Source organism: Cheilinus undulatus, linkage group 5 (genome assembly GCF_018320785.1).
Source record: "Cheilinus undulatus linkage group 5, ASM1832078v1, whole genome shotgun sequence".
Classification (NCBI taxonomy): domain Eukaryota; kingdom Metazoa; phylum Chordata; class Actinopteri; order Labriformes; family Labridae; genus Cheilinus; species Cheilinus undulatus.
Window position 1 is genome coordinate 10,956,939 of NC_054869.1, and position 18,427 is coordinate 10,975,365.

The following is an 18,427-nucleotide window of genomic DNA, read 5'->3' on the forward strand; positions in this document are numbered from 1 at the left end:
GTCAGACCAGCTACATCCTAAAACCAATCAACGGTTAGAGTTGCTGGTGTTTACTGAAGCCCTCCCCCCTTGGACCAATCACAGCTAAGTCACGAGTCAATAGCTTCCGTGTTGTTGACCTATGATTCTATCATGTAGGCGGGACACGATAGGCTTCCCGGAGTCTGATTGGTGCGCCGCACTTCTCTATCCCTTCGCGCATCAGGATCTGCTCCACCTAACGGCAAGCAACGACGGAGGTTTAATCTTTCTTTGGGAAAAAAAACGGTGAAAGGCGAGACGAAAATATACAAACTTGTCCTCGGTAAGTCAGGTGAAGCCTAAGAATGTCTCGGGTCGTGAATGGTTATTTTCCAGCCTGAATAAGATTATTTTTTGAATATATTTTCATCCTCTGTACCGGGTGACGGGGCTTTTCCTCTGTCATGAGACTGTGTGAGGCAGCAGGAGGAGGGACTGATGCAGCATCTCGTATGGAGCCGAGGCCTTCATCTGCTATTTAATAAAACGTTAAAAAGACAGTTAGTTACTCGGTTTGTGTTGTTTTCAGGTAACAACTACATGTAGCGGTATTTCATGTAGCTTTCTGTAGAGCTAAGTTATGCTAGGTCTGAACTTGATAGCTTTACAGCATATTTAATGAATATTCCGGTGTCATATGTCTTAGCCACCTTAAGTTGACGTGAGCCTGGACCTAAAAGAGGACTTTACTTAATAGTATCAAAATTACACTCTTCTACTGTATGAGGAAAACAGTGCACCTACGTCCACCTTGAAAAACAAGGCAAAAAATGTAATTTGACCCATGAAAAAATTTAAGTTATACATGTCTACCACAAATTCAAAGGTGCTGTGGACGTAGGGTTGGGCGATATGGACCAAAAAAACATGTCGGTATTTTTTTAGCCAAATGGCAAAACGCGTTATACCCCGATATTTTTATGTTAAAGGATGAGAAATAGTTCCGACAACACCAGAATTATAAACTTTGACAGGATTCTCATAAAAATAAAAATACACTGAAACTACTGCAGTGAAAGTACACGTCCAAGACTTCCAATAATGCTCTATTTTAATTCTAACTGATCAAAAATTTCACAACAACTCCTCCAAACTGTATTTAAAAAAATGGCAATATTTCTCTGTATTAATGGTTCAGTTTTGTCATCAGCAAACTCAAATTTCAAGACTTATGTAATTCATCTTGATACGATCTTCATTAATTCAGTGACTGATGGTATCACCAAAGTGAAGAGATATGACATTCTTTGCCAATTCTCTTCACTTTCCAAATGTTGCCATTTTCATGCAATGTAGAGTTTTTGCAAGAGTTTATCTGCAATTTCTGATACCAAAAAATAAAGGGATGCACATAATTTTTCCAGATAACAGACAGAAGCTGAAATGGACAAATATCTAAATTGGCTGTACATATAAGCAGTAACAGATGTGCATTTTTATATAAATATATTCAAAAGTCACTTACAAGAAAATTCAAATATTCTAATTTAAAAGTTGTTTCCACAGAGAAGTTCAGTTCAGTTCTTCTAAGTTTCTTCCATTGTCAAAAATAACCGACCTGTACAATCTTACTTTTTGGCATGCTTTCGCACGCTTACCCATCCGCCCCTAGACACACTGCAATTTGCTGATTGGTCAAAATGTCAAAAGGTCAAAACGAATGTTACTTCCTGTGCAACAGTGGTAATAAACCTGCCATGTTTAACTTTCCTTTGGATTTTTGAAAGAAGTTTATCAGTACGATATTTTTAATCACTAATATCAATGCATAGTACCACCCCATGGATGTCCCCAGAGACCCTCCTAGGCTCATTGCAGAAGATGTCACACAGTAGCAGAGAACTCTCCTTGGGGGGCAATTAGTGATTTCTGCACAGAGAAACTCTATCAAATGGTTTTGAGCTTTTTACAAAGATGCCAAGCATCAATGCCAAGCAAAAATAAAAGTATTCTTAATTCCCTTTTGTTCCAAAAATAGTGAAATATTAAGGCAAAAAAATAAACAAAGGTTAAACAAAAACTCATGGAGAAACGGCAGCAAGAATTAAAGGTGCCAGTCCAGTTTTATCACAGTTTAGCTCATCAAACTCTAAATCTTACCCATGTTTCCTCAGCTGTTGTCCATGCAGTCTCGCTAGTTTTGATGGGAAATCCAACCTTTGTAAAGATCCATGTCATTCGGCTCAGCTCAGTAGAGCTGGTTGTTTGGCTCTCAAATGGCTCTTCATTTGTTTTTTAAAAAATGTGAATTGAATAACAACAAAGGATGGGGGAAAGGAAACTGGCACTCAGATGGGAGCTAGCTACAGTGGCTCACATCAAAGAGCTGTTTAGCACCGATTGATTCTAGCACATGATGGAAATAAACTGCCATTAAGAGGTTAACAGAGTCTGCATTGCTTCACTGTAATGTAGGTCAGTAAGCATATTAGTTAGTGATTCCTACTGTAAACCATCTTTTTTAGCATCTGATAAAAAAAAAATAATAATTCAACACCGCACTCCCCAATAGCCAGATGAAGTCAGAAAAAGTGTTTAAAGATATTGGCTTAAACTCTTAGTCATTTGAAAATTCATTTAGGCCTATGTATCTTTAAAACTCAGTGTATTACCCAGTCCTATGCTGTAGTATTAGTAATGGTAAGGACTCAATGTAAGGATTGAATATATAAAAAAAGAGAGACACAGTGATGTGTTGTTTGCATTTATAGGGTAAACATGAACATAAATGCATGAAGAGCTATTGTTCATTATTCAAAGTTAAAACTTTGTGTCTTTTAGCCTCTGAAGAATTTGACATGTAAATGGAAGAACGGCTGTCTTTTGTTTCACATTCACTTTTTTGTCTTAACAGTTAATAAATAAGCATTTTATCAGTAAATGATGCAGTTATTGTTATTTATATCAGCCTTATCTGGCATGAATCATTAGATTTTTATCTTTTTTATCCACAGCCTCTCACTTTCCAGCCAAAATGATCCACAGCCTGTTCCTGGTAAATGCCTCAGGGGACATTTTCCTGGAGAAGCACTGGAAGAGCGTGGTCAGCCGCTCAGTGTGTGACTACTTCTTTGAGGCCCTGGAGCGTGCGACTGAGCCAGAGAATGTCCCACCGGTGATACCCACACCACATCACTACCTTATCAGTGTGCTCAGGCATCGCATCTACTTTGTAGCGGTCATCCAGAGCGAGGTGCCACCGCTGTTTGTCATCGAGTTTCTGCACAGAGTCGTCGACACATTCCAGGTATTAGCTCACTGGGGATTTTTGGTATGTTTGGTATTGTTGTGACTCATACGTCTGATATTAAATGCCAACATTTTGCCATTTTGTGTCTGTCTTGTCAGGATTACTTTGGAGTATGTACAGAAGCTGCCATTAAAGACAATGTAGTAGTTGTCTATGAACTTCTGGAGGAGATGCTGGATAACGGCTTTCCACTGGCCACAGAGTCCAACATCCTCAAAGAGCTCATTAAACCTCCCACCATCCTCCGCACCATGGTCAACACCATTACAGGTACAGACACTGGCATGTTAACCACAGCCTTGTAACATTCACTTCAGTGCTGCTTGATTTTTTTGGTATGTCTTAAAGGGTACGTTGGGGAGTGGAAAAAGATTATAAGAGGGTAAGTTGATTTAAATAGGCAAGATGGAATTCAAAGTGGTTTATAAAGCAAAACCAAGACTCAACATAAGGAGAGGTAAGCTTAGAATGGGTATTTAACAAAGGGGTCTCTGTGGTAGTTTACACATTGTCAGTTCAAGATGGGATATTAATGCTCAAGTTATAGCTTTTGTAATGTGAAATGCATGGAGTCTGAGAGGTTTGGTGAGATTGTTCTGCTGCTGATCTGATATCAGAGGTAATAACAGAGGCATACAGCCAGAGATTTACTTGCTCTTAACAATGCATGATGACTGACATGTGTCCCTTGCATCAGTTTGTGCATATCCTCAATAATTAATTGATGCAGACACTAGATGTAGTATGCATATGACCCGTAGGAGTAGCAAAGACACGGAGATCTATTATGATGTGTGCTGCTGACTTCTTGGCCAGCTCAACCATGTAAAAGAGATCTTGACCTCAAAGGTTATTCATCTGGTTAAGTGAAGCTTAAATAAGAAGAAATTACAAAGTTATAGAAAGCTGACAGTCAATAGTTATCCACACCTGTAGGATGTGTTATTGTCGCTGAACTGTGACAAACATGTCTATCGAACCAGGAGGGACTGACAAGTTCTGTTTTAGAGGTCGACATAAAAACATGAAAAAGTAAGTGGAAACCATCAGTTTCTTATATCAGTGACTCACCCTTTAAACTGGTGACTTTCAGCTTTGTGCATCCTTGGATGTGTTCGTATTTGGTTGGTTTTTCATCAAATACACGTGATTAATTTTTAACACAGTGGGATTTGTCAGGGTCTTGTCCATTTTTAACAGCTACAGTGATGACAACATCTGCAGGCACATTCTACTGAAAGTCACCAATTAACACGGTAACTCACTGAGCTGTAACACCAAGACTGTTACCATATTAAAACTCTGACCATGTAGTTAGATAGTTGACCTGCTGAGCCAACAGTCAGGAAGCCATTGCTAAGGGTTAGCCTTTCACTGCAAAGCCTGGCACACACTATAAGACTGTGCCAATTTTTGGCCTGATTCCCCCTTCAGATGTAAGTCAGCAAAGGCCTGATTGTCATATTGTTCTAAAGACTGTCCTGACATTTGTTGAGAGTAATCTTTCCCTCTCAGATCTGCTCAGAAGACAATTAGAGTCACTGACTGTAAATATTAAACATGTTCACTATTCATGATCAGAAATCCTGTTATTTTGGGCAAACAGTGAGGACAGCCAGGCAGGCATGAGTAGGATTGTTACATGGAAAGGAGCAGCAGCCAATCAGAAGGCAGACTGGCTGAAGGAGGAAACACAGCCATGGCAAAGATAGCAAATGTGAAGCATAAAGTACGCTGGATGTAAGAAATGGTTTTACTGATTTGTGGAAACACCACGAGTGTTTATACTACATACTGTACCACAGTCAAACTGACCAGGGAGGGAGCTGGACCGAAATTGCAACCACAGTGGTTGTAGCCGAAAGGTAGTCACATTTACTTTATTTACTCTAAAGTTGCATTTGTCTGGTAAGATTTGGAGTTTTGAGAGTGGAGACTCTGGATGTCTGTGCGCTGTGTTGTCACATACACTATAAGAACAGAACAGTTAAATCTGTCATTATGTCTCCATGTGTGAGGTCTCTCACATTAAAAAACAGTTAAGATTTAAAAAACGTTAAAGTGTGTGCCAACTAATCAACAGATAAGTGACTGTAGAAGGAGTCTAGATAGTCTAGAGCTTTCTGATGTAAACTGACCACAAACTTCCTGCCAGCAGTATGGCTCTGCCCACAAAATACATCATCTTTGTGTTTCAACACAGAGATGTTTCACTGCAACAACAGCAGACTTGGGCTTTCTTTCTGAGTAAAATCTATGTCCTTGTGCTCATTATTTTACCTGTGATTGTTGTCTTTATTCCAGGCAGCACCAATGTTGGTGAACAGCTCCCTACAGGCCAGCTGTCAGTGGTGCCATGGAGACGCACCGGAGTCAAATACACCAACAATGAAGCCTACTTTGATGTGGTGGAGGAGATCGATGCTATCATTGATAAATCAGGTATTTTCCTGAGCAGTGTACTTCTTAGAACATCTCACTGTACCATTACCTCATCATTAAGCCATTAAGTAGTAAAGACTACATTTCTGTCCATGCTCCACCATGCATATGGCAGTAGTCAGGTTTCAGGAGAGTAAACAGCAAACTACAGTAAAGTAGATACTATAACATTTGATAACTGCATTGTATGAAAGATGCTACCTCAGCTACATTTATTATGCTGTTAATGTTATGTGGTTGGATAAATTTGCATGTTTGTAATGATTTCTATTTGGGAGAAACCCCACAATACAGAATAAACTATTAAAACTATAACTATAGACCTTCAGAATTATTCTGCTGTTAATTTAAATGGTTTTTGATTCCTGTCCATGTCTCATATCAACTCATATCAACCTCCTCAGGCTCCACAATCACAGCAGAAATCCAGGGAGTAATAGACGCCTGTGTAAAACTGACGGGCATGCCAGACCTTACACTCTCATTTATGGTAAGTGTTGTGTCTGTAAATGTACTGTTGGGTTTGATACAGCCTTTCTGTTGTGCTAGTCTAAAGTCTAGACTAAAACAGGACTTTTTTTTACTTTTAAAAGGCACATAAACATGTTGGTCTGACTGAAATCTCACAATATCAAATTTCTCAAAGCTGGACTAACACACCTAGATAATTGAATAATTGGAGATTGTCTACCTTTGCATGTATATGCCTCAATCAAACCAAAATGAATGAAGCTTTCTGTGCATGCTCCACAGTTCCTATGTCAGAATTTGACCTGGAAGTAAAGAGCATAAATGCTAAGCATAGCAGGAGTCAGTCACAAAGTCGTCTGCTTTCAAAAATCTCTTTAAGGTAGCGGAATTGCATGCATTTTATTTGTACTGAATGTGAAGTGTAGAGTTTGAAAACATGCATGGAGCTGTGAAGTTGGTCCATGCTGCTTTGCATTTATGCTGGGACAATGACAGTAGTCCAGTTAAAATTCCTAATCTAGCTGCAACCTTAGCTTGACTTTACCATGCCTGTAAACATACTGACTGGCTTGTGCACTTCCCTAAACTTGACTTATTTAAACTTAAAACAAAAAGTAAGGAAATTTGTGTTTGGTACAGTATTTCTTTGTTGTAACAATGCTCCTTGGTAATAAATCTTATACCACTGAAAAGCCTGTTTATTACCCTTTTAAATGATGCCACATTTGTAAGGATCATGCATTTGTGGGATGAGCAGCAGAGCTGAGTATGTGGGTTGCGCCCATGAAAAATGTGCCAAATCTTCTCTGCCAATCCAAAACAGCTTATTTTGCTGTTGCTATTGACTCTTGTTTTGAGCTTCTGGTTCCCCTAGGTGCTGCCAATCAAGCACCTGACTGGCAGCACCTGTGAGCATGGGCCCTGCTACAGTGGTCAGTAGATGTCTGCTTCAAGAATCAGCATGCCACGTTTGACTGATCTGGATAGGGCCTATCGGTTGGGCAACTTCAAGCTGGTGTTCTGCAAAACCAAGTTGCGGCATTGTTTGGAGTGAACCCTAGTACCATCTCCAAACTGAAGGCCAAGTTCCATGTGATGGGGAATGTCAGAGACAGGCCGCGAAGTGGGCATCCCAAGACCACAACACCCCAAGAATACTGTTTCCTCACCCTGTCAGCAAGAACTCTGTCCTTGAAGATGATAACACTCGCCACCACAGAGCGGGGTTTATCAGAGACTACCTCCAGAATTTGGGAGTGGAAAGGATGGAATGGCCTGCCAGCAGTCCTGACCTTAACCCCAATGAACACTTGTGGAATCAGCTTGGGCGTGCTGTTCGTGCCAGTGTGACCAACACAACCACGTTGGCTGACTTGCGACAAATGCTGGTTGAAGAATGGGATGCCATCCAAAAGCAGTGTGTGACCAGGCTGGTGACCAGCAAGAGGAGGAGGTGCCCGGCTGTTGTGGCTGTGTATGGTTCTTCAACACGCTACTGAGGCTCCTGTTTGTTAAATGAATAAATTGTTGAATTGTCAACATGTCTTGTTTCTTCAAACTTCAATCATCCAATCCACCAAACACTAAACAAGAGTCAATGGCAGAATCAGCTGTTTGGCATTGGCAGAAAAGATTTGGCACATTTTTCATGGGCTCACCCACATACTTAGCTCTGCTGCTCATCCCACAAATACATGTTCCTTACAGATGTGGCACCATTTAAAAGGGTAATAAACAGGCTTTCCAATGGTATAAAATTTATGCCAAGAAGCATTGTTACAACAAAGAAATAATGTACCAAACACAGACTTCCTTACTTTTTGTTTTATGTTTATTTCCCTTGATAGTAATAACTTCTGACAAATTCTAATCAGAGTCAGAAGAAGGATGAGGGGGAACATTTGGCCAAACAGTCTGAGATGCATAACTCTATCAGCATTCTTATTTTAATTCATATCCAAACCCCTCTACCCCGCCGTGTCTCTGTCCCAGAATCCTCGGCTGCTGGATGATGTCAGTTTCCACCCTTGTGTTCGGTTTAAGCGCTGGGAAGCTGAGCGAATCCTCTCCTTCATCCCCCCAGATGGAAACTTCCGGTTGCTCTCCTACCACGTCAGCTCTCAGAAGTAAGTGTTTTCATCTTTAGTGTCACAGAATACAAATTTCCTCCCAAAGGTTTCCTGTAAAATAGTGTGCAGAGAGTAAGATACAACAATAGAATAATTAAACATTTGTGTAAATCAGTCTTTACAAAATGAAAGAGTGTGGGCCCAGGTTTATTTTGACGAGTTCTACTAGTATAAAAACAGTTTTGATGCTTTAATAGTAGTTTACTTTAAATTGTGACTTTTTGATAATGATTTAAGCAATTATGAAAGTCAATACAATTTTTCTGAAATAGTCACTTGTTGATGCTACTCAGCCAATCAAATCCTTTCCTCAGACCAGGCATCGTGAGTGAACACAGTAAGTGTGTGGTAATACAGAAACACAGGTGTAGGCAGGTTGAAAAAGGCTCAGTAACAGAGTGGGAGAGACAGAGGGAAACAGAGAAAAGAAGACATAAGGTGCCCTAAAATTAGAAAAGTAGTCAGGAAATAGATACTTAAATCGGTACTGGAGTTGCATATGGTTATTCTCCCCACATACCAGTTCTCAACTGGTGGGTCAAGGCCCAGCAGTGAGTTGTGGAGGAGTTTCTAGTCGGTCACAAAGGTGTGCCTGGAAAAAAACTGCAGCATAGAGACCATGATGTATAAAAAGGCTATGCAAACATATAGCTATATATTTTATTTTACTCTGTTTTACCATGATAAAAATATTTTGGTCCATTTCTCAAGATCTAAACTAATGGGCTCAATTTCTGGGAGAGACAAAACTGTTTTTCTCACTTTAAATTTGAACATTTCTCAAAGTATCATGAAAACAACTAAAATTTTCACCTTAACATGGGGAACAGAAGTAAATACACTGTATTCATGCATGTCAGTTTGGTTTGTGGCTGCTCATTCAAGAGCTGGTGGTTGGTCCTGAGGCTAAACCACTTGAGAACCACTGGTCTAATATATTTATATATTTAAAGGAGATGCAACAATTCTCAGTGCAATATTGAACTGTTCGGTATGACATCAGTGGCTCAATACCCCCATGAAGTGGTGTTTTTTTCTTCCGGTTTTCAGTTGAACTTCCATATATTTCGCATTTCTTTAAATTAACTATGTTTGCATATGTCTGTGAGTCCACATGCTTGGAGAATAATCTCATCACAATGGCTAAACGTTCAGTCTAGGGTCTGACATTGATACCATCTTCATGGTCCAAACACAGGTAGATTCAGTTTTGTTTAATCATTTTTTCGTGCCTAATGGTGGGTAGATATTTGCACCAAAGCAGTCATACATAGCAGAACTTTACTTAGTTAAAATCACTGATTCGGCTCTTTCTTCTGCTCTCTACTGTCGGGCTGAGGGACACACCAGTGTAATGCACGATGCATTCAAGTGTATGGCTGCAGCCTGTAGACCTCCGGTCTCTTGTGTGCTGTTCTTCAAGTGAAACTGACCGAGCCACACTCAGATTACTTGTAACTTGTGGATCGATGAAAGTGTATCATCGGGGGGTTATATAAATTGACTGACGATAAATCTCTAAGCAGACTTTCAGTGAAATGAAAGCAGCAATAACTGCGCTACAAAGACTTTTTCCTTACTCCCTCACCTTGTCTGCATTCATCATGCTAGTGACCGTCAACATTCAGCAGCTTAATGTTCATTACATGGTCTCACAGCCTGGTGCTGACTTCTCCATACAGGCGGATAAAACAGCCCTCTAAAAACTGAAGATGTTAAACACGCAGTCTTTTTCAGTTGTTCGTTTAGCGCAGTATGCCATGCAGGGTTGCCAGTGATGTACACTCAATTTTTGCAGCTATTTTAAATTAAGTCTTAGTCTTAAACTTAAGATTAAAATGTTATTCTTTTTTATTTTGTCACATTTTAGTCATTTTTAACCTTTATAGTTTTAATCAATGAAAACTCAAAAACATTTTAGTCAAGTTTGAGTCAGTAAAATTCCTTACATTTTAGTCCTGGTTTTTGTTACATTTATGTTCTGTGACCTAATTTAATCAGTGAAACTGTAAAATTATTTCAAAGGTAAAACATTCATATTAATGCACTATCCATGCTTAGACTGATCCAAAATGCACTAATTAAAATACTTATCTTACATGACAATTGGAGAAATATAAAGTCTTGAATGTCTGATAGTCTACTAACATTTTAGTCTCATTATATATTATCCTTAACGAAGAATAAATGTTTTTTCGTGAGAGTTTTTATCATCAAAGATCTATTTTAAGCTAGTCTTAGCTTTGTCTTTCTCACTGAAAAAAGATAGTCAGTGAATATTTTTAGTCAAAGTTGTAGTTGACAAATGAACACTTGCACACATAAAATTACACAAACATACTGTCAGTTAAAGGAATACATTTTCTCCTTCACCCCTTGCTGCTCCTGTGCAATTCACCAGAATACTTGAGAATGTAAAACACAGAAACACAGAAAAACCCACTCAGACAGTCAGGGAGTTTAGAACCAAACTAAAAACCATTAACAAAACTTGAGGTACATAATGAATTGTGCTTTAACTGTATTATTGCATCCCTGATAATTACATTTTATAAGTAGGCCTATTAATTCACTATCATAATTGTATATCAGCATACCCTCCAGTTCATATTAATGTTGTAGTTCAATGTTAACTAGACTTATTGAATTGTTATTGACTCCTGGTGTATGTGTTTTGCTCGTATGGCTCTAACTCCTCTTATTTGTTGACCTTTTCTTCTTCAGCTTGGTAGCAATCCCAGTTTACGTCAAACACAACATCACTTTCCGAGAGGGGAGCTCTCAGGGACGCTTTGACTTGACCCTGGGACCTAAACAGACGATGGGTAAGGCTGTGGAGTCGGTGCTAGTCAGCAGCCAGCTGCCCAGGGGCGTCCTTAACGCCAACCTCAACCCCTCCCAGGGAACTTACACATTTGACCCAGTCACAAAGGTACTGGCCCTGAGTATCTATTTGAATAACAGAATGTTTCAGATCGTTTCTAGGACTGAAGATGCCACCCTTTGATGTTGTACGATCTGACTTTCCAAGTAGATGATGTGTCTCATTGCAATATTAATGTTTTTGTGTTTTGACTAGTTATTGTCATGGGATGTTGGAAAGATCAACCCACAGAAGCTTCCCAGTCTGAAAGGTACAATGAGCCTGCAGGCTGGAGCCTCCAAACCAGACGAGAACCCAACCATCAACATCCAGTTCAAGATCCAGCAGATGGCCATCTCAGGTACTCTCACCTTCAGCGTCACCACTTATCCTCTGCTGCCATTGTTGCTTTTCTTCCAGGAACTGAAGTGTTTCTTTTAAAACAGTCACACATTGTGGAGTTTTCAACAAACCTTTAAATATCTGCTAAACATTGGTGCACAATAACCAGTCTGTTTCTATGAGTTAGAGTCAAGCTTAATCTTATTTTAACTCTTTAGTATCTTTTAAACTTTGAATTTTCAAAGAAGAATCATTTGAACTCAACCCCCACATTTAAGAGCAGCATTCATCCCACAGGCTGCTCAGCTGATAATCACCTGACTGTGACTAATCTGTGAGCTCAGTCATTGAGTGGCCACTAGATGGTGCCAAAGGCAATAAATACACCTCATCAGAGCCTCATCTGTGAACTGATTTAAAAGATTCATGACTCTAACTTTCAGCAGTATAAACTGACTTATATCAATGTGTTATATGCTATCAAATGAGTTGCATTAATTTTAATCCTAATATGTAGACAGGCCCCCATGGTTGTTTAAAAGTTTAGACTGGCCTAGATATAATAGTTTTTCTGTGCTCTTTCATTATCAGATTTTAAAAATCACATATTCAGCCACAGTTTATTCTTTTATTGTTATTATCACATCCAGTAGTCCTAAAATCCATTAAATTTGATAACTCAGTTCAAACCTTTACTTATTCTCAAAAGGAAATTGAGGTTTCCCTCATTTCCAATACTGCAAGGATTACACTACTCATAACAACAGAAGCACAATAAAACAAAGATCACTGAAAGAGTCATAAGGTTTTTTTTAATTTGTTTTTTCTGCTGCCTTGTTAGTTTAGTTTAGTTTTTGTTTGTGTGATGGTGAAGGAAATGGGTGTAATAACCTTCTTGAAACATCCTTAATGGTCCATATAGTCATCATCTTCCTCAAATCAGAGTCACCCATGATCCACTTGTGTTGTTTGCCCTTTGTTAAATCCACATCAGTCTGTCTGTTTTGAAACACTTGTGGGTTTTCTTGTCCTTACCCAGGGCTAAAAGTGAACCGGCTGGACATGTACGGCGAGAAATATAAACCTTTCAAAGGCATCAAGTACATGACGAAGGCTGGAAAGTTCCAGGTGCGGACATAAGACTGTTGCTCACTGACCACCGGACCAAACCATTTCCAGATTGAGGGGTGAAGGGGAGTTGGTACATTCCCTGTGTGTATGCATTTCAGGATTTGACTAAAAATATTGAAGGCTTCTTGTAGCAGTTATGAATGGACCATTGCACTTAGATATCTGAATAAAAGCATCTGTCTGGTAAACTGGATAGAGCTTTGATCTTGGTGTATCCGATAATCTTTAGCTGAAACCAGGCTGAACCAAACTGGCCCCAGTGTATACTTATTTTTCCTAATATATATGGTTTTAGCAGCATTTTACACTCATCATTTCAATCTTGACCCTAAACCAAGCTATCACACTTGTAGTGCTATCATCGTGTCAGTTCAGGCTCCATTCAGGTCTCATAGAGAGCAGACCCTGACATGATACTGTTTCAGGTATAAAGGTGAACCGTCTACTAAGTATTTCATCTTCTGTGGCATGTTTGTTTGACTAGATAGGTGCCGACACTCCAAACAAAAGATATTGCTTCCCTGGTTATAGATCGTGATCGAGTGAGTTGTACAGACTGAAAAAAATAAAGCATTTTTTTGGAAGAAGTAGTTAAAACACATGTAATGATTTAACAGCTATTAATGCTTTAAAACAGAAGAACAGGGGGCTGCACCATGAAGTGAGCTTAGAGGGTAAAATTGGTCTGTTGGGCCTTAAGTCAGTTCTTCATGTGATGAAACTGGTTCTCTATTGTCAGTATTTTTCTTTTTTTTAAGATTCATTTTGGGGCTTTTTTGCTTTTATTAGAGAGATAGGACAGTGGATAGAGCCACAGACGGGGATGGGCCAAACCTCGAACCCGACTGATCAAAGACAAGACTAGTTGGTAATGGACTCTAAACTCATAGCTAGTTTCAAACTAAAGTTGTCTGTGAAGTGTCATTACCAGTAGTAATTATTACCTGGGAAAGATGCATTATAAAGCTTTAACATGGCTGCTTTTACAATGAAACACTGATAATAAAATTTAATGGTCTTTAGTTATCATCCATAGACTGTAGCCTGCTTTACAGGATCATGTATGGAATCATTTCAATTGTTCATTTTAGTTTTACTTTAATTTGACAATATGTAAGGTATTTTTGCATATTTATGGCGACCTATTTACATCTCCTGATTATTGAAAAACTGGTGTATCATTGTTGAAAAGCTTTGTTAAAGATTAAGAGTATGGCTGCACAATATTGGATTTTTGCTAATCTCCAATATTATAAAAGGTTCTGCCTAAAACCACAAACATAATTTTTTTTGCAAGGTGAAACAAGGGATTGGAAATGTTTTTCCAGACATGAAGTCATTATTTCTAAAAATAATTTAATGCGACTAGTATCTTAATTTAAAACTACTTCATTTTTACTAGCGCCGGTTTTGATGCTGTACTACCACCAGATGGTGGCTGTAGCACACCTGAAAGCTGATTTCATAGAATATCAACAGAAGAAGGAAGCAGTAATGTCCAGTGGCACAACTATGGTGCAAAAAAACTGACTTCACTTCTAAATATTGTCATGTAAATTAAACAATCTATTTAACTTAGTATTATCAGGTTAAATAGATCTTTCCTAAGGTAAAATTAACAGAAAGCAATGTTAGATCTTTTAGGCTGTTAATGGCAATTTCCATTATGTTAGCAAGAAGCTAACAAAAGCAGATACTATTCACGATCCATCTTTTCCTATTTTCCTGTGACTTTTACAAATTTTCTTTGAAATGCACATCTGCACCGCTGATATTAAAGTCCAACAAAGTTCTTATTCACCAGTAGTGATTTTTAACTATTATCTGCCAATACTGATATTATGCTGATAATATTACTAGGTAACAGTTTCCCTTTGTACAGTTTGTCAGAAGGCAAAAATCAACTAATGTATTGATAAATGAATTAAAACAGTAGTGTCCTGCAGTTCCACTCACTTTCTGTTTACTCTACTCATGTTTTTTTTCTTTTTACCGCCTTAATTTTCTTGAAATTGACATCACATCTCATCATTTCAATCTGACAAAAGCAGACAGACGATGATTGTTCCTTTTTGTGTGGAAGAAGCATCAAATGGTGTCGTAAACATACCTATTTAATGTAAAGGTCTAAAGTCTGAAGCACAAAGTCTGAGTTATCAGAGAAAGATCATAACCAGCTTCATGACACCTATCACTAACTTGAGCTTAAACCTGTATTGACTGAGTATATTTACTGTCGCTCACTTTGTGTTGTACCCCTCTGGTTGCCCTCTGTTGTTAAGACACGTTTAAAAAAAACGATTAGAGTAAACATAAGCAGTATATTTTTCCCATACTAAATTTTAAAAGCTTGGTCATGTGGTATTTTTTATGTGTTTTATTCTCAACGTACACTGGAAATTATATTTGACTCATCACCCTGTTCATTTCTTTTACTTTTAAAGAGTTAATACACTTTCTGTTTGTTTTGTTCTTCTTGTGTTCCTTTTTTCCTTGTTACAATGACTTGATGATGTATGCAACACTGTAGTCATCACACTGACATGATAGTGTGACACTGGAACCGTCCTTGATCATGCACTTTCACATTTGCTGATACAAAGATTTTAAAATATTCCCACTTGATTGAAGTAAGATGGCTCAAACTGTCTCAGCTATTTATTAATATGAATATTTCTGTGAGAATTTCTGGCGCATGTTCACCATTTTTATTCCTTTTTATATTATTTATTAAACAAAACAAACAGTGAGTGAAATGTATGTCTTTTGTAACATGTTTGCAATTTGAGCATACTTGTAGTCTTTTTTTAGCTTTAATCTTACTGAAGCAATTTGTTTTGTCCTTATGACCAAACCGTTTGAGCAAGCTCCTCAACAGTTTTTGTTCTGTTTTTGTTTTTTTGTTTTTGTTTTTTTTCAGAAGAAAGTGTGGCCATGAAACTGATTGTTTACTGTAAATTTAGATCGCAACACTGTAATCCAAATTATCAAAAAAGCTAATGTCTGTACCGCAGTCTTTACAGTGAGAGAAACTATGATGTGCATTTAAGTACATATTTAACATCTCATATTCAAAAGAACAAGGTGTAACAGCCGGGTACCTCAGAAGAAATGTTGGTTTGCATTATGTGTGTTTGTTACACAGCCTCCAATGGAGTCTTAATGGTGTAAAATTAAAGATTTGATGTGATCTAATGGACTGGAATGACTTATTAATGTGTATTGCAAAATGTGCTATCCTCTGTAAATGAGTGGTTGAAAAACACATTTTAATGCACCTTTACAATGTTTAAATTGGTTGTGTTTCGTGTTTGGGCTGGTTGACATTTAGATTAGAAACTATATGTATGTGTGAGTCTTTGCCAGGTATGAAAAAAATGAAGATTTTCTGTCTTAAAGTTGCAAAAAGATGCATATTGAGCATTAAACCAGGTCATTAACACTGTGTTTTTAAAATGGGGATTTAGACGCCCCAGAAGGTGCTAGGTTGTCACAGAAACTTTGATTGAAGAAGGAGAAAATGAAGCAAAAATAAGAGGCAACTAATAACTGACAGTAACACTTCAATATTAAGTGCCTATAAAAAGTTTTCACCTGGATGTTTTACCCTTTCATTGATTTTATAAATCAGTCATGGTCAATATAATTTGGATTTTTTGACAATAAAACTCTCTTTTATGTCAAAGTGAAAACAGATTCCTATAAAGTAATGTCAATTAAATGAAAAATAATGTTAAATAAGTGACAATAAATATTCACCCTTTCATGACTGTATTTAGTAAATGCACCTTTGGCTGCAGTCACAGCTCTAAATCTGTGTGTATAGGCCTTAATCAGGCTTGCACATCTGGACACTGAGTGTTACTCCATTATTCTTTGTGAAACTGTTCAGGCTTTGTCAGGTTGCAGTGGGATCCAACATGAACAGCCCTTTTCAAGTCCAGCCACTGTTTCTATATTGGATTGAGGTCTGGGCTTTGACTCGGCCACTCCAAAGCATTCAACTTGTCTTTAAACCATTTCTGTGTAGCTTTCGCTGTATGCTTCAGGTCATTGTGTTGCTGGAAATCCAGTCTTCCCTCAAGCCTTAGTTGTGCAGACTGAATAAGATTGTCCTCCTGGATTTTCCTATATTTTGCCACATTCATTTTACACTCTACCTTTATAAGCCCTCCAGGGCTGGCTGCTGTAAAATATCCCCACTGCATGATGCTGCTACTAGCGTTCTTCACAGTGGTTATGTGCAGTGTTTAGAGTCTCTCACATGCCTTTTGGCAAACTAGTCGAGATTTAATGAGTTTTCTTCAACAGTGGCTTTCTCTTGGCCACTTTCCCATAAAGCTTTGACTGGTGAAGCACCCAGGCAACAGTTGTTGTATGTAGAGTCTCTCCCATCTCAGCTGCTGAAGCTCAGGGGATGTTTGGTGCCTTGGAAATGTTTTTGTATCTATCCCCTAACTTAAATCTTTCAATGACCTTTTCTCTGAGTTGAGTGTTCTTTTGTCTTCATGGTGTAATGGTAGCCAGGAATACTGATTAACCAGTGACTGGACCTTCCAGACACAGGTGCCTTTATACGACTACCACTTGAGACACGTTCATTAGAAATCTGTTTACTCTTTGACATTAAAGAGTTTTTTTTTTTTTTTTTGTCAAAAAAGCCAAGTAATATTGATCATGATTGATTTATAAAATCAATGAGAGGGTAAAACAACCAAGGGGTTAACAGTTTTTTTTATAGGAACTGTATGTCTTTCTAGCTGTTATTAATACCAAAATGTCAAATTCTTTTTGGCCATTTTCTCTGCCTGTCTTTTAGTTCCAAACAAGAGAGACATACTGCATTTAATGAATGAATTACAGGAGAGAAAACAACAATAAAAGAGGTTAAGAGCTAAAATTACAGTTGAATACTGTTAAAACAAGACAGCTCATAAAAAGATGGGAATAAGGTGAATAATAAGCTTACTAATTCTTTAATAAAAAGACATAACTGAAGGAGAGATGTGTTTACGTTTTCATTAAAACACCTTTGTATTATGTACAAGGAATTTACAAAAGTTGATAAGAATGGGGCATGGCAAAGTATGGAAACCTGTGGTCTAAGGGTCCACATCTGTGATTTTCTGAACAGAGTGATCAGTTGCATAAACCATTTAGTCAGTGGATCCTCCTTTTGGCTAAAACTGAAACAGTTTTACCTAGTTAGACATGGTCTGCAGAACACATTCTCACTCCCTATAACACATTTTGCACTGTGATTCACTTGTGATGCATAATTGTAACCACTGTTAGCAGAAGTTGAAAACAATAATAGCCGTGTTTCACAGTTTAAACACAACCAATAACACTTATTTCTAATTAGGTGATAAAACTAATACGAGCCAGTAAAGAGAGAAAGATGCACTGAAGGCTGATGTAAAAGAAAGATGAGAACAATCTAAGTGTCTGAGGAGGAAGATAGCAAAGCCAACAAGGATGACCAAGAAGACATTTCCGATGAAATTATAGTAAATGTAAGTTTTCTTTTGGCAGAAAAGACTAGGGTGAAAAAAGAATCTCACGCACTATCATTTCCATTTTTGTAGCTGTGATGGTGTTAATCATAAGACTGACTCTTGTGATAAAGGCAGCTGAGGTCCCTTCATTGCCAGCAGTGGATGCAGCTTGGCTTCAGTCCTTCCAGGACAAAGACAGTCTCAGTTTGAACTGTCCTGATCTCCTCATGCAGCTCAAACCCCACTCATGACATCACATGAAACTGATGATCACCCCCTC

The 18,427-nt window shown here is 38.2% G+C and overlaps 1 protein-coding gene across 1 annotated transcript; it reads left to right on the forward strand.

Annotated features, from left to right (window-relative positions):
- The first annotated feature begins 189 nt into the window (after nt 1-189).
- ap3m2 (adaptor related protein complex 3 subunit mu 2) lies at nt 190-15,839 on the forward strand. The gene is made up of 9 exons (XM_041787994.1): nt 190-304; nt 2,976-3,268; nt 3,370-3,541; nt 5,576-5,713; nt 6,118-6,203; nt 8,177-8,310; nt 11,038-11,245; nt 11,393-11,537; nt 12,558-15,839. The coding sequence occupies exons 2-9, from the start codon at nt 2,996-2,998 to the stop codon at nt 12,656-12,658; spliced, it is 1,257 nt and encodes a 418-aa protein (XP_041643928.1). The 5' UTR covers nt 190-304; nt 2,976-2,995; the 3' UTR covers nt 12,659-15,839.
- The last annotated feature ends 2,588 nt before the right edge of the window (nt 15,840-18,427 follow it).

Bases quoted from the DNA above. Each gene is read 5' to 3' on its own strand.
- ap3m2 (XM_041787994.1), top strand. From the start codon at position 2,996: ATGATCCACAGCCTGTTCCTGGTAAATGCCTCAGGGGACATTTTCCTG. The intron at 6,204-8,176 runs GTAAGTGTTGTG...TCTCTGTCCCAG, and splicing joins ACCTTACACTCTCATTTATG to AATCCTCGGCTGCTGGATGA. The intron at 8,311-11,037 runs GTAAGTGTTTTC...TTTCTTCTTCAG, and splicing joins TACCACGTCAGCTCTCAGAA to CTTGGTAGCAATCCCAGTTT.